This window comes from Saccostrea cucullata, unplaced genomic scaffold (genome assembly GCF_032062105.1).
Source record: "Saccostrea cucullata isolate Sc308-1 unplaced genomic scaffold, CSIRO_AGI_Scuc_v1 ctg3281, whole genome shotgun sequence".
In the NCBI taxonomy this organism is placed as follows: Eukaryota; Metazoa; Mollusca; class Bivalvia; order Ostreida; family Ostreidae; genus Saccostrea; species Saccostrea cuccullata.
Genome location: NW_026938110.1, coordinates 1 through 15,864, shown reverse-complemented (window position 1 = coordinate 15,864; position 15,864 = coordinate 1). Strand labels below are relative to the sequence as shown.

At 32.4% G+C, this 15,864-nt stretch overlaps 1 protein-coding gene and 1 long non-coding RNA gene across 2 annotated transcripts; both read right to left on the bottom strand.

Moving 5' to 3' along the window:
• Positions 1–914: 914 nt before the first annotated feature.
• Positions 915–2,747, bottom strand: LOC134249444 (uncharacterized). Its single transcript, XR_009988283.1, has 4 exons — positions 2,435–2,747; positions 1,969–2,283; positions 1,086–1,189; positions 915–927 (listed from the first exon to the last, which is right to left on the bottom strand). It is a non-coding gene; the product is annotated as an uncharacterized LOC134249444 (long non-coding RNA).
• Positions 2,748–7,756: 5,009 nt separating this feature from the next.
• On the bottom strand, positions 7,757–11,792 carry LOC134249443 (sulfotransferase 1B1-like). Its single transcript, XM_062731797.1, has 4 exons — positions 11,286–11,792; positions 9,614–9,717; positions 9,370–9,517; positions 7,757–8,127 (listed from the first exon to the last, which is right to left on the bottom strand). The coding sequence occupies exons 1-4, from the start codon at positions 11,590–11,592 to the stop codon at positions 8,018–8,020; spliced, it is 669 nt and encodes a 222-aa protein (XP_062587781.1). The 5' UTR covers positions 11,593–11,792; the 3' UTR covers positions 7,757–8,017.
• Between the last annotated feature and the right edge of the window lie 4,072 nt (positions 11,793–15,864).

The window sequence follows — 15,864 nt, the reverse complement described above, 5'->3', positions numbered from 1 at the left end:
TTCCTTTGGAATTATGTAAACTAAAACAGGCGATACCACCGCTTTTGACTTCAAATATTTTAAGAACTTATGAAATAGTTAGATTATTATCATCAACGATCATTGTCCTTTCACTATATACAGATATTTCCTAAACTGAACTGCTAAACATGAATGTAAACATTCAAATGTTGGAGCGAGGTAAACAAACTTTGACCAAACAACTTCTAGGTCATTGCGCGTCACAGCATAGCAATTCGGCGGCCCGTTCCTGCAATAAATGCAATTTAACTCGAAATTTGTTCGTTTCAAATGTAAATATAAATAATAAACAACAATGTTAAGAAGTTCACTGGGAAATGAACTTTTAGTTGGTACATGATCAAGTTTACTGAGAAGCCCTTCGGGCTTCACAGGATTTGATAACGTGACCAACTAAAAGCTCATTTCCCAGAGAACTTTTTAACATTGTTGTTTATTTCTTAAATAATTTAATAGAATATTTGTTCATAATGGTTAAAATGGAAAAATAAGCATTATTTTTAAGTTTGAATAAGAGGAAATTAAACTATTCTATAGTAATCTTTGAAAATAGTTAAAAATCATTTCATTCCATTGTATCTTCAATGTTGAATCCTTCATTTTTTCATTGAAGACCTGATCAAACTTCTCATTCTGTTCCTCGGTAAACATTGATTTCCAATCACCCACCTCTCCTGCAGTAACAAAAAATATTTATAAACTGGGTTCCAAAATTTAAAGCTATTTCATTCAAGACGAAGAACACTTTATTTTTTAACCTTTTCTGTAGATGAATTTCCATATTGTTTCCTTTTCTCTTTCTTTTATTGTATCAAAGCTACATTCATCATAAACAGCTTGAAGAAATGTAGGATCAGACGAGGTTCCGAGAAAACTGGATATTCGATGCATCGTCTCCATACCATTCTAGAATATATATATCATTGGCAATTGAACATATTTTCTTAAAATCTTCATATAATACATAGCCAATATCTGTTTGGTATTTTGAAAAATGAAAGGCGTTAAGTTCAGCGGTATGCCTTAGGACGTTAATGAATGAACAACATATTTCTTGAACATACCTTCTTCAGATCTTCATAAAAGACTATCAATATCTTCTCGGGATTTTGTTGTGCGGCTTGTTCCCATTCTTTCTCTCGTTCAAACCAACTTCCATAGTAGCATTCTGTTTAAAATGAAATAGGAATATCTCAACAATGAATTGTAATGGCATTAAAAATTTCTCAGATATTTTCGCATTTTAATTACGATTTATGTAAATTTTTGTATGTATATTGAGAGAGTGTATTTATGTGTATAAATGAATTTATGTGATCTAAATGCATACAAGATAGTATTATTCTTATTTATGACTATTTTTTGTGAATTCATGGGTCTTGGTTTTTTTTTTCGGGTTTTATATTTCAGCGCCCTCTAGTTACGGCTTTTAGCCTCATTCTTATCAAATTAACTTTTGGCTCCGAAAAGGTGGATTACAAATTTAACCCAACTCCATCCCTTCAATCTTGCATAAATGTTGTTATTGTTGCAGAAAATATATGTACTAGTTTTCTTTTATTTTTTTAATTTTTTTATAAGGTGTGGGATATTTTTGTAATTGTAAAAACCTGTAATTTCATTTGGCATTTGTTATAAATGCTCTATACACACATACTCTTTTTTATCATTTGACTTGCTGCAGAACAGAGCTGCAAATATGCTTCAGTTTGTCTGAACTGAATTATTCATCAGTTTTTGTATTTAAGAGCACAAAATTACAAGTTTTGAACACAGCACAATTTATTACACCACCACTCTACATGTGGATCAATCATAAAATATATTCCTCATTAAATAAAGAAAGTCTCCCATTCATTATAGCTTTTTAAGTTTAAGTTTTAAAATATGATAATGCCGAATTGACAACAATTTACTGTGGTAAAAAAAACAATTAATTGAACTTACCTCCACGTAAGAAATCGTTCAAGAAACTGGTCCAATCAGGGTGTACATAGTCTTTGACCACTGGATCTGTTGTGTAATGATGAAAAGCTGACACTGCGATGTCTTTAGGGTTTCGAATGGAGTGTAAAATTTTCCCATTGTTTTCTTATGGAGTATATTTAACTGAAAGATGTGACGTCATTATACGAGGTGAAGGAACTGTTTCCAGTTCTTGAAGATCTGGAATAAACTCCAGGAATTTTTCTGTCATTTTGTGAGGGGTGTCCAGACTTGAATTCTGAAGGCGGGGCACGATTGCATTCAACCAATGGTTTCCTTTTTAAATCAACTAAAATACTAATAATGATGTCCAATTTCATCCCTCACCCTCTTATAATGTATAGTATTGAATATGTAAATAAAATCAAATAAAACGGGAGTGGAGGTTGTTTCTTATAGTGGTTAAATATTATACAGAAAACATTACCTGATTTTGGATAGGAAATAACAAAAACATCTTCTTTTCTCGTAGTTAAATTAACAATATTAGCAATTCGTTTTCGGGCGTCCGTTAAGGTTTGGAACGGCAAGAATGCTGGAACTATCAGTCCGTTTACGCTCAACTTTTGCTTTGTCGTCATCATAAAATGATATACTACCTCAACGAAGTAATATATTAAATTGAAAATAAATTGGCGTGTTCTTCTTTCACACTTGCAAGTCCAGACAATCTTAGTTCCTAAAGAATTATATTCATTTGCAGTTTACAATTAACTGCCCCGCTTTTCTCTCATCCCTGCAAGTCCCTGAATGCAAAAATAACAAGCTTAAATACAATTCCAAGTTCTTTAGCATGCTATGTCACTGACCGTTCTGCTCTGCTTAAGGTTCATAAATTAAAGCCTTACACAATCAACCTATCGTATTGAATAACGTGTTACACTAAATTAAGCACTCAAAAAACATTCAATCATAACATTTTTAGGTAGCTTCGATCAATAATTAATTGTCTATGTGTAGTTTTTCCCTAACAATTGCAACAGTATAAAAATGGATCGATGGCCAAATTTAATTTTAATAGTTTAATTAAATGATCTTTTGTTGTTTTCTTTTTCCTTAAGTCATATGACTTATCAGATAACATAATTACATAATACAGGATGTAAAGCATAAATGAAATACCGGTATTTACATACACTTGTTTTAAGATAACATTGCTTGTATGCAATATTTCTAACCAAACATAGAAAGAAAAATACCGGCTCAGTTTACAAATGTGAATCTCTAATTACTTCTGCTTTTTTAGAGGAATTTCTCTATTTTACTAAGTTTACTCACATTTTCAGTTGATAATAATTGAAATAGTTTATACATTTTAGGTCTATACCAATAATACTTTTTAATTTACAATTTCCTGTACTAATGATAAAGTTGACATTTAAAATTAAAATGGTACTCACCTCCAACCTCCATCTGACAACGAAATTAAAATTATGTGCGGTATGATATTATTGAGCGTGTTCCTTAAAAGTCACATGGTTACATAGGGTATAAATAGTAAGTATATAATTGAATAAAACTTTGTCTTTATATGCTCTACTTTGTCATTATATGCCACTACTTTGTCATTATATGCTACTACTTTGTACTGAATCAGCAGTATGACTATCACCTGCCAAAAAGCGTTAAACCTAGTACTTTGTTTTAAATGTGAAAACCAAAAAAGGATACCGAATCGCGAATAAAAACAACAACATGAAGTATATAATTTTTTTCTTAAATTAAAGGAAAATCTCATTTACATGCAAGATAATTTGTATGCACAAAAACACCCACATATTTTCTTTCTTTTCCTTGTATAGAACTAATTACTCTTTGCCACATCATGTTCACAGCAGGGCTCTACAACGTTGACAGGGTTTTACCTCGGAGCCCCCTTTTATTCATTTTTTTTAAATTTGATTTTACTTTTTGTCGATTGATTTTAAGTTTACTCTTCGTACAATAAACCTGCAATACACGACGTCTCTTTTGATTCATTACTACCTTATGTAAATCAACAGTTAGGTCTACATCATATTCGAACAAAACTTTACTCTGTCCCTTTGAAACTTTTAAATAGTCTTCTTGAAAAGGCCAAGGAACATCCAATTTTAGATTCCTCGTCACCTGAATATAGGCTCGGATCTGTGATTATGGATATTGTATATCATGGGCTTTTTAAACCCACACGTTTCACAGAAGAAAATGCAGCTAAAACAATCCGTCTTTTCCTTAAACTTCAATATGCCAATAAAGGAATTGACGCGGTTAATATAAGTAATATTCTTAATCACAAAAGGGTCCAGTCTTGTATTCCACCATATTTCAAGTTAAAGACTACACCTTGTATTTCCTACAAATATACACCGACCATTGCTTCCAAACTTTTCAGTTACAAAAACACTTCACATGGCCTGGATACTGACTATCTGAAACATAATCCTCCTTCGTGTTCATGCTCTTCTTCGCCCTATAACTATAGTCCTGCTGGACACGTTATTACAGGTGACGTAAATATAGTTCGTAATGAGGACCTTAGATCACTAATTTTAAAAGGTCCTAAGTATAGAGAACCCCGATCCTTCAACTGGCGTCGGAATTTCATAAATATTATGGATTCAGTTGGAAATTACGCCAGACGATGGGCCAAATATGAAAAAGAAGACATTGACACCTTGTCAGAATGGATTAAATGTATCAGATCCATGTTAAAAGATTAAGGGGCAATATGAAAATCATCTATCCTTCTGTGTTCAATAAACCAGAAGTGAAAAAAATAGATAGTTTACACGATCAGTACGTACTTGTCCCTGCCGACAAAGCAGGTAACAACATTGTCTTCGTTTGTAAGGCTCATTATATAAATTGCATTCCAGAAGAACTTGGATTTAATTCTACAAGTGGTAATTCTACTTATACTCATACTTCCCTTTCTAAGGAAGAAATTCTTCAAAATCAGCTGTCAGTTTTGAATACTTTTAATATTCCACAGAGCCAAAATGAATTTGAACTACCTTATTTATATTGGATTCCGAAACTGGGGTTCATGAGCATGTGTTGCATTTTAAAGTTGTTCAAAATAAGGAACACTACTTGTCTGTAATGCTTTATTTGGCACGTGTAGTGGTAATGTTTGTACACAACTTTCTCATGAGAAAAATGCAACTGTGTAGGTGCATGCAGTTAGACTGTATGTGTAGAGATCTGAGGTACCGTGTGTGTACTTGTCATTTGGACTACATTTGTGAGACTTGCAGGTGTAAGACTACTTTTGCAAGTGACAGGTAAATCACCTGTATAGGGAGTTAAGAGTAAGAGGTGACCCTATCATTGTAACTAGGCTCTTTTCTGGCTCAATATGACTAACTGGTGTTTCCGTTTCAAAATGATTTCTTTCATTTTCAGATCTGGAATACTTAACTGGACTATCTTCTCTGGAACTCAAAATCTCACGGATCTCTTCATCATCTGACACAACTCTGCTCAAGGGAGAAAACTGGCTACGACCTCGAACTTGTGCAGGACTTCTTGTCTTTCTTTTACCACCCATTTTGTAATAATGTGTTCAGAACAACCAACAAGACTTGTATTTCAACAAAAAAACTACTGCATCTGTAAATTTAACAGATATATTATTTTCTTTTCTTTGGGGGGGGGGGGGGGTGTTTAATCACTGGATCTGTTTTTTTAACAGATCCCGCCGTGGATGCCAAAATATTGTAACGACACCAAATAAGCGCTCAGGTGTAACTATGACAATTCTTTTCTCTCTTTACTTCCAAATTAAGGACGTACATGAAATAAAGAGAAGTCTTGTAAAGTTAACAAATAAACGGTTTATTCTGAACACATATTTTATTTCTTTAAAACAATACTTCCAAATAAAATAATAATTCCAAATATTTACATTTGCAAATGTTTTCCTTTATGTAACACTTATGAAAGCAATGCCTATCTATAACTGTATAAATACAGGTACGGGGTCAAGAGGTCATATATGTGCGTATGGATAAACGTTCGACGTAATTTCTCTGTAACGTCATAAAGGGTCGACGCGCGTTCAGTGGATTAGCCGTTGAGTTTGAAAAAAATGCATTTCACACGCTAAAAGTCACAATCAGGCAAATATAAAGTATGAATAAGTTACAAATGTAAGCCCTTCGGGCTTTATGAGATTTGATCACGTGACCAACCCGTTTTACATCCCAATGAAACTAAAAAAATGATACCTTATTTCTTAAATTAATGCTTAAAACCTACGTATTTTGTACTTGTTCTTACATTAGGACAGGTAAATTGAACCAGTAATTGAAAAAACAACGGATAAAATATCCGTAAACTGACTGTAGTAATTTCAGACCAATAGATCACGGTAAACAGCTCAGCAGATAGATGTAAATAGACCAACTTATTTATAACAAACCAAGGCCAACTCCATCCCAATATTCTTAATCCCGAAATAAATGTACTAAAATTAACAAACTAAAATTACACACCTTTCTACAACCCAAAAACAATCAAAATCCTCGTTGTCTACTAAAACTCGTTGTTATATATATGTAGTAAAATGACATAAAGAAACGCGACCAATCAAAAGCATCGCGTAAATTACATCAACAAATGAAAAACGTAACGCAATGCTCTAGTTCCCACATCAAATTCTCACACTTACGATAAAATAACAAAATTGAAATAACATTTATTTTTTAAGTCTACTTACTTCTAGTATCATTAAATGTCTATTCAAGAATTTACAATAAATTAACAATGAATTATAATCGAAAAATAGCGCTCGTTAAACTTCGTAAACATATACCGCATTGCATTCTGGGAGTCGGTCATTACTAAAACAATCAACAACATGTGGTCCTAACAATAATGCAAAAATACGTATAAACAGTGGATTACAGATAATTACACATAATCGATAGTGATCTTTACTCAGTTAACAAATTATGTAACACATCTTTTATACTTGTAACATCAAAACACGCATCATAAACAAAAAGTGCAAATCCAATTTTAGGGGGCGATGTCAAAAGCGTAAATTATGTGCAAGTACATACTAGTATAGGTATCAACAATAAATAACAAACGTACATGTAGCCCTATTCTTGCAATAAATTGGCGCACTCTTCTCTCAAACCTGCAAGTCCCGGCAATCTTAGTTGCTAAACAATTATATCAATTTGCAGTTTAACTGCCCCACTTTTCTCTAACCCCTGTATGTCAAGGCGAACTGAATGCAAAAATTACAATGTTAAATGTTTTTAGCACGCTATATCGCTTGACGATTCTGCACTGATTATGGTTGAAAAAACCTTACATAATAAACCTTTCGTATTGAATAACGTTTTAAACTAAATTAAAAAAAAAACATTCAACCATATGTTTACACAGCTTCGATCAATAATTCATTATTTATGTAGTTTTTTCCCCCACCTTTTGCAACAGTATAAACCTTGGATCGATGGCCAAATTCTATGTTATAATTCAATTCAAGGATTAATAATTTATAAAATTACAAATCACTTGCTGCTGCTTGAGAGAGAGAGAATGAAATTTGTTATTATTAGCATTTGTATTGATGTTTGCTAAATGTCGAATGATGGCAACTGAATTTGCACGTAAAAATAATTAAGTTCAACTTTCATTCCTTGAATTAAACATACCTCTGACAACACTGAGTTTGTTTTTTGCCAAATAACACAAGACATGTTTGTTCCAAAAATGTCATTTATTTTGAAATGACAACATATAATATAATACATAAAACAGATTAAGAAAGACTGGGAAACAATGTAACATTATTTAAAACACAATTCCTGGGAAAAAATATTAAACAATTATGCAATAACAAATTGGGCTCCCAGTATGTGACTATTATACATATCATATATAAATTGGCAAAATAGGTGGCCTGGTATCACTTTCGCAGTCAATGGCTTCAAACAATCTTTTTTAAATCATTACAACAAAAAGAATAGAATACTTCTTTATACTTCCTCAAAAATATCTCCTCTAAAAATTAACTTAATTGTATTTTTAACTTTGAATCTTTCATATTCTCCTTGAAAATGGAATCAAATTTCTCTCTTTGCGCGACAGTAAAATATGATCTCCAGTCTCCAACTACTCCTGTAAAAAGAAAATGGAAATATATTTAAAAGATACCACAGAGTCCGACAGATCTGTTTCATACTTAGATATTTTAATTGAAAAAGACGTTAATGGTAATCTAACAACCAAGCTCTGTGATAAACGTAATGACATTAACTTTTCTCTATATCGTCAACTTCCCTTACTTATGCAGCAATATACCTTCATCACCTGCGTTGGAGTTAACATATCTCAGTTGATTAGATACGCAAGAGCATGCTCTACGTATGAACAATTTATACAATGAGGTAAATTATTGACAAACAGGTTGATGAAACAAGAAAATCATCAGTCTCGTTTACCTGCGTAATGTTATATCTGCATAACATAACCATTAGGTCACGAAGATATCGTAAATATATTTTAATTTATACTTTCTTTAATAACACAGAAATCTGAGACAAAATTCTTCAAAAATGCATTTGTAATTTACTCTAGATATTAATTCTTGTTTTAAGAAAATGTTAAAAAAAAATTTTGTAAACTAATTTATGCTAAATTCAAACTGGGTAGTTCTACAGCGATTTATAATAAAAGTTTTTGAAAGAAAAATTAAAGATATTGTGTTTTTACCTTCAGTTGTTAGATCCGGCAATTCAAATCAATTTAAAGTTTCAAATACATGTAAGAAAAAAATATAGAGACTCAAAGGGCTTCAAATTTAGACCTTTACTCGGCACTCAGGGTCATTGGACCGTGACACGGCGCAAGGCCTCGGTTTATAATGTCTAATTCGAATTACCCAAAACTTTTACTATAAAGTGCCGACTGCTTAAAGAAGGAACAATTTCTACTTATTTTATTTTAATCAACTTAAATTGGTCCTTTCCCGGCAAACCCACTCTAACGACTGAGCTTCTGTGACAGTAACGTGGTTTAATAATCTTTTCCGTCAGGTTGGAACCTTTGTGTCTTTAATAGAATTTGATTGTTGTATTGGAAGAAACTTTATTTTCGCTGCAATGCCAAAGTTTATTTCCCTTCTTCTACAAAAGATTGCTAGATCTTAGTTAAAGATTGTGACTATCTCTTAAAGGATTTGAATTGGCATTATCTCCAGATTTGAACAAAACACACAAAAAAATATATTTAAACACAAACAAAGTTTGGACAAAATTTTTCACGAATACATTTTTCATTTACAATTCCAGAGTTTAACTTTAAAGTCTGGCTTTCGTAAAATTGAAAAGTATTAATTTACTAATTTATCAATCTTTTTACCTTTTCTGTAAATAAATTCATTAAACGTGCCCTTCCTTAGCTTTTGCGTTTTTTCGAAGGAGCATTCATCATAGACAGCTTGCAAGAAAGTGGGATCGGATGACAGACCAAGAAAACTAGAGATGCGAGTCATCGTTTCTGGACCATTCTTAAATAAAGTTTATATATATATGTACAGCACTTTCTCTTTAAGTATTAGTGAAGTTAGCTCTATCTACTTAATGCAGAGAAGTTACCAAACTACCTTTTTCAGATCTTCATAGTAAAGAACCAATATACTTTTTGGATGCTGTAGTGCTGCCTCTTCCCACTCCTTCTCTCGTTCAAACCAACTTCCATAAAAATATTCTTTATTAAATAAAAAGAGAAAATAAAAACAGAAAAATCTTATTTTAACAAAAAAATAACATTTAATCTCACTTCGTATATAAATGGCAATGAACGTTTAACAAACGATTTTGCTAAGTTTAAGCTGCAGATTACCGATTTAGTGAAACAATCTATTTCCAAATCATGACAAGGAGGAAATGGAGGGTTTAAACGATATGCAGGGGATGATTACTCCTCCATAGCCCCGACCCCACCAATGATATTTAGAGGTCAGTGCCTGCGCTGGTGTGCATTGTATCATGTTTTAAATTTTGAATTTACTACGGGGAGGTAAATTTATTTGTTGTAAGCATTTCCTTCCCCCTAGTTAATTCAAAATTTACAAGATAATTGTTTGAATGGAATTTGGGGCTTGAATACTGTTCGTTACCTTCATATTTCATTATGTTTTACTATTTTGACATAAAAAGAATAAGATAATAATTGTTGATTCTCTTAAGAATATATCATTCATAATGGTATTTTTTTTTGTCCTTTTTCATTAAAGTTGTAAAATATATCATTTGGAAAGGGGATACTTAAAACATTTGAATAATATCTTAAAACATATACATGTATTGTCTAGAAATAGTTCAGGAGGGCGTGACTTTCTCGACACTACGTAATTAGCGTCTCTCAAATGGCGAATAAATTCTCATTGGTCAAGAAAATAATAACATCAACAACTTTAAATTGTTGTTGACAACAATGAGACGACTTAGGCCGTACGGAACACTATCATGATCATTTCTACACTCTTTGGCATTCGCCGGAATGTATATTTCAACCGTGAATGAAAGACTGTAAATTTCAGACGCTAATCAGGTAACGTCGAGAATACCACGCTGAAAGTTCAAGGTTGACTGAGAATTGTACAATGTCTCTTAAATTGTTGAAAATAAATTTCTGAACAATCTACTTTTGTAACGAGTTTTCCTTCCGAATTTTAACTCAGTACCAGAATCGAATTTCAAAGATCTTGATTTAACGTGCTAAACTTAACATCTGAAAACGAATCTAAGGTCAGTTTTATTGTCTTAAATGAAAAAATGAGTTAAATGTTAAAGCATTAGCTTCCGTACCATTGCTTTTTGACCATGGGTATCGAAAGTGTTGAGTAAAAACTTAATAAGATTATTCTTTCAAATTCATTACTCTGTATTCAGAAAATTCAGTTTTTTAAATAGGCTCTTGAAGAAAATATGTTTTTTCCCCTAGATTATTCATTTTGCTTTAGATGCCTTCATGTCTCTCTTTTGGTATAGCTTTTATTTGTAGAAGGCGGAAATGATTAAAACTGTTAACCAGATTGGACTCGAACATTGTTTCAGTGACACCGTCTTTGAAGACATTCAAATTAAATGAATGTCACTCTTATCTTAGATAACTTTACTTTCCAATTTTCAATTTTTCTTTCAAGAATGTCTTATATAAAGTGACAATTCCTTACAAATTTCCCACCCTCGTCTTTTATGTTTTCTCATACTTTGCTGGGTTTTTTTATAGAGGGATATTTCAACATATTGTCCTTGTAATTCTTAAAATACCTCCACGCAAGAACTCGTCCAAAAACACAGACCAATCGGTGGATACAAAGTCCTTGACGTATGGATCTGTGGTGTAATGGTGAAAAGCGGACACGACAACATCTCTGAGGTCCCGGATGATGTGGATTATTTTCCCGTTGTTTTTTATGTGTTCCTTTGGCAGACAGCGAAATGGAAGGTGTGATGTCAGGACTCTTGGAGAGGGCACTGATTCTAGTTCCTGCAGATCGGGAACGAACTCCAGAAATGTGTTTATCAACATGTGGGAAGAATCAACGGTACCGTTAAAGACGAGGGACGACTTCATTCAGCCAATGGTTTCCTGGAACAAATTATGCATTTAAATACAAAATTTAAAATTTCAAAACAACATTTCATTAAATATTGGCGATTGTTTCTTTCAGGCCTGTAACCATAAATGCAAAGCCAATTGAGTCTGAACATTGTGCTGTTGAGTTATTATATCAGATTTCGTTGCAAATCTGAATATAAATAACAGTGTCGTTTCTTAAATAACAGTGTCTGATTTCATGAAACGAATGTAAGATCTATAAATATTCATTGATCAAGCGGGATGCCAACCTTGGTTTAATTTAGCCTTTTTTCAGTAGATCGCTGTAATTAAGCGATTACAGCTTTGGTTATTCTTTCTTTCTTTATTGTTACTTTAAGCTTTACAGCTTATCAGTATATACAAAATAATGCAATCAATTACAGTACAGAAGTGGATAATTTACAGGAGAACAATGTGTATGTAAATAATTAATAGTAGTAAATACAAACAAACAAAAAGGATAATGTAAAAGATACAATTATCGGATTACAAGATCACCTTTTCGCCTCAAGCTATAATAAATATATTTACCAAGGTTACACATATCCTTATAATTCTCAGTATTGAAAATTTGCAATAATTTGAACATGGATGGTTTTTTAATGAAATATTTTTTTAATAAATTTGCTTCGATAATCTGCATAAACAGGGCAAACCAGTAGAAAATGATATTCGTCCTCAACACAATTATTACAAGCATAACATTTCCTATGCGATTTGTTAGTTTTATTATATCTCCCAGTTTCAATAGCTAACAGGTGTCATGATAATCTTAACTTTGATATACACTTTTGAAACTTAGCCGGAATAGATTTTATAAATAGTGTTGAAGGTAAAATCCATCAAGTAGGTATTTATAGAAAGAACATTTCTGCGAACTTTCAATTTTAGCAAATATTTCTTGTTTAGCCTGATCCAAGACCCTTTGTTTTATACATTTTAAGGTAGATGTATTAATTTGTTGTTTACGCCAAACTTCACTAAACCAAGATCATTTAAACATTTCTTTACCTGAAAAGCCCAGTTTTTTTGTGCATGCGTTTCACAGTTAATATACATCTTCTCATAACAATTTCTAATAATACAGTTATCGCTGGCTAAAATATTACTCCAAAATTTTATCATTGAGAATGTTCTTTTGTACAACAGGGGAGGTCTGCCTAACTCAGCATAAACAGCTGCATCACATGTAATTTTTTTAACTCCTAATATCTGCTTACAAAAATCAAGATGTAGTTTTCAAACATTGTCACCTTTATGAGATCCACAGATTTCTGATGCGTCATTAACAATGCCTCCAACATACCAATCAAAAAGTGATGATAAAGTTTCATTATTAAGGGACAAACCCCTTAGATTTTTTTCAATACAAATAATGCTTTTCTACCCTGGTCAGACAACCGTTTTTCCGCCATTACAAATTTATTATTATATTGGAAAATAATTCCCAGGTATGTAAATTGTTCAACAGTTTCCAAAACATGTTTACCAATGAACCATTTTTCGTTAGATTTGATTTTGCCCCTATTTTTAAAGATTAAAACTTTAGATTTGTCCACGTTAATGCATAAATTCCAGGATTTACAATATTCAGACAACTCATTCAAAGGTGATTGCAGACCTTCAATTGTTTCAGAAAAAAGGACCATATCATCTGCACACATTAACAAAAGCAATTTCAGTGACATTAGATCATAAGAGATGCAGTCAGATTTTTAAAAACTCGTTTCAAAGTCATTCACATAGAGATTAAATAAAATTGGAGATAACACTTCTCCTTGCATCAAACCGATATTGTTTCAGAAAAAAAATCACTCAATTTGCCTTCTACCACAATGCAAGATTTCACATTATTATACAGTGCTTTTATGACATTTAGCAATTTACCTTGGATACCCACTTTAGATAACTTGATCCACAGTTTAGATCTGTCAATAGAATCAAACGCCTTTTTGAAATCAATGAATGCACAATATAGTCTTTTACTTTTAGGTATATTGTTTGAAATCAAAGAATGCAGAACAAATATTGCTTCACGTGTACCACAATTAGGTTTAAAGCCAAACTGTGCATTTGTAATTACATCATTAATTTTTGACCATTCTAATAATCTACTGTTCAATATAGAAGTAAATAATTTAGCCATGTTACTAACAAGACTTATACCCCTATAATTATCTGGGTTCTTAATGTCACCTTTTTTGAAAATAGGCACGATTACAGATGATGACCAACTTTTCGGGAAAAAAAACCTGCGTCTAAAATACAGTTAAAAAGTTTATATAACAAGGGAAGTAGATATTCCTGGAATTCAATAAAATATTCATTCAAAATTCCATCTTCACCATGCGACTTCCCCTGCTTTAAATTACTAATAGCGCTTTTAATTTCATCTTCACAAATTTCTTCATCAAAAATACATTCACCATTTGCACCATTCGAGTTACCAGTTTCTTCAATTTGAGTGATATGTTTGAAGTGCTCATAAAAATCTTCTAATGGTACTTGTAGTTGATTTTGTTCTTTTATTAAATTTGGCAAAAAATTGTCTGGGATTATTTTTCTTCAATATGTTTAACCTATTACCTTCTGCTTGCTTGTACAATCTTTTTAGCTTTGCTTCTTCTTTCTTGTAAATGCGTTTTTTATTAATCAAATCCGAGTGATTTTGTATATTTTTACAGCTATTGAATGTACGTAAAGCTACAATATAATCTCTATAAAGGGATTTTAATTTTTTATCAAACCAGGCCTTATCATCTGAACTTAAGAAAGTGGAGCGTTTTGATCTTCTGCCAGAAGTTCTAGGGTAATGTTCAGTATTTACACGAAAAAAAAAACTACCAACACCAACATTCAACATATCAGTAATTTTCCCAATACAATTATCCAGATCGTTTTGTGAAGAAATGACATTAAAATCCACATGACTATAAATGTCATCTAATGAATTGAAAAAGTCTTTGCATAATTCACTATATGTTGGATCCCATTTGTAAATACTACGGGTTTTATAAACATGCGAATCAGTGTTCTCATAGGATTCCATAAATAAAGAGCATCTGAGTTCAATATGTAAAGGTTCATGGTCTGAAAATGTAGTGAAATTACAGACAATAAATTTACTAAGAAAATCAAACATATCAGTTGTGGTCAGTAAATAATCTATTGTACTAAGACCACGAGCACCACTGAAAAGTAAAGTTGTCATATAAGTCGTCGGAGTCGCATCACATAGACAACCACATGGAGGTTTCCATCTTTATTCAATTAACTAATGTAAAACATAGAACCCAAAACTGATACATTGTATAATTCCGGATTACTGATACATGACATCTCCCTTCTTAAGTTTACTGTACAAATGATATTAATAAAAGTATTTAATGTAGAGTACACAATAAACTATTAAATTTACATAGAGATTCTAATATTATTTTCTAAAGTCATTGAACTTTAATATGAGAGTTTTTTTTAACAAGAATAAATGGAATTGCATCCACAATTCTAAATAAACAGAACAAGTATCAAATTGTAAACTGTTAACATGTAAACAAATGATAATATGCTTTATATGGTTTTCACTAGGCATACTACCTTCAAACCATATGTGGGGATTATTCTGCCCCTTGAAAGAAAACATAAAGTAACACAAGTTCATTAAATTTCACAATCACATTTCACAATCAGAATACTTGGCAGGTACTTTGACGATGCGCCCAGATCTTGTTTGCTGAGGGATGGATGGACACGCATATGAATTCGACTCGACAGATTTGGAAGGATTTGCGACTGGTGAAGTGGTAGGTTTTGGAACTTCATCCGGTGGTCTTGATCGAGTTGGAATTGCATCAGCGTTTGCAAATGGCTGCAAGTTTTCCTTCGGAATGTTCCTCATTAACGGAGTTGACTGCGTTGGTCTGAGCATTTTCCGATTCCTTCTGTAAAGTTTGCTGTCAGGGGTCTGCACAATGTATGACCTCGGTGCGTGATGTTTTGACCTAACTGTAGCATGTTTCCAGATGTTGCCATCCTGAATCATAACTGGATCTCCATCCTTGAGTTCTGGTAGCACATTGCCCGCTTTTCTGTCATAGTAGATCTTAGATTTCACTTGTCGCTTTTGTAGTTTCTCCTGTATTTGCTTTGAGTTTGACGGACGTAATAATTTACTTGTAGTAGGAAGTGAGGTTTTTAAACGTCGGTTCAAGAATAGCTGAGCTGGTGACTGACCTATATCTAATG

Bases quoted from the DNA above. Each gene is read 5' to 3' on its own strand.
- LOC134249443 (XM_062731797.1), bottom strand. From the start codon at position 11,592: ATGAAGTCGTCCCTCGTCTTTAACGGTACCGTTGATTCTTCCCACATG. The intron at 9,518-9,613 runs GTAGTTTGGTAA...ACTTTATTTAAG, and splicing joins ACTATGAAGATCTGAAAAAG to AATGGTCCAGAAACGATGAC. The intron at 8,128-9,369 runs GTAAAAAGATTG...TTCTTTTTACAG, and splicing joins TGAATTTATTTACAGAAAAG to GAGTAGTTGGAGACTGGAGA.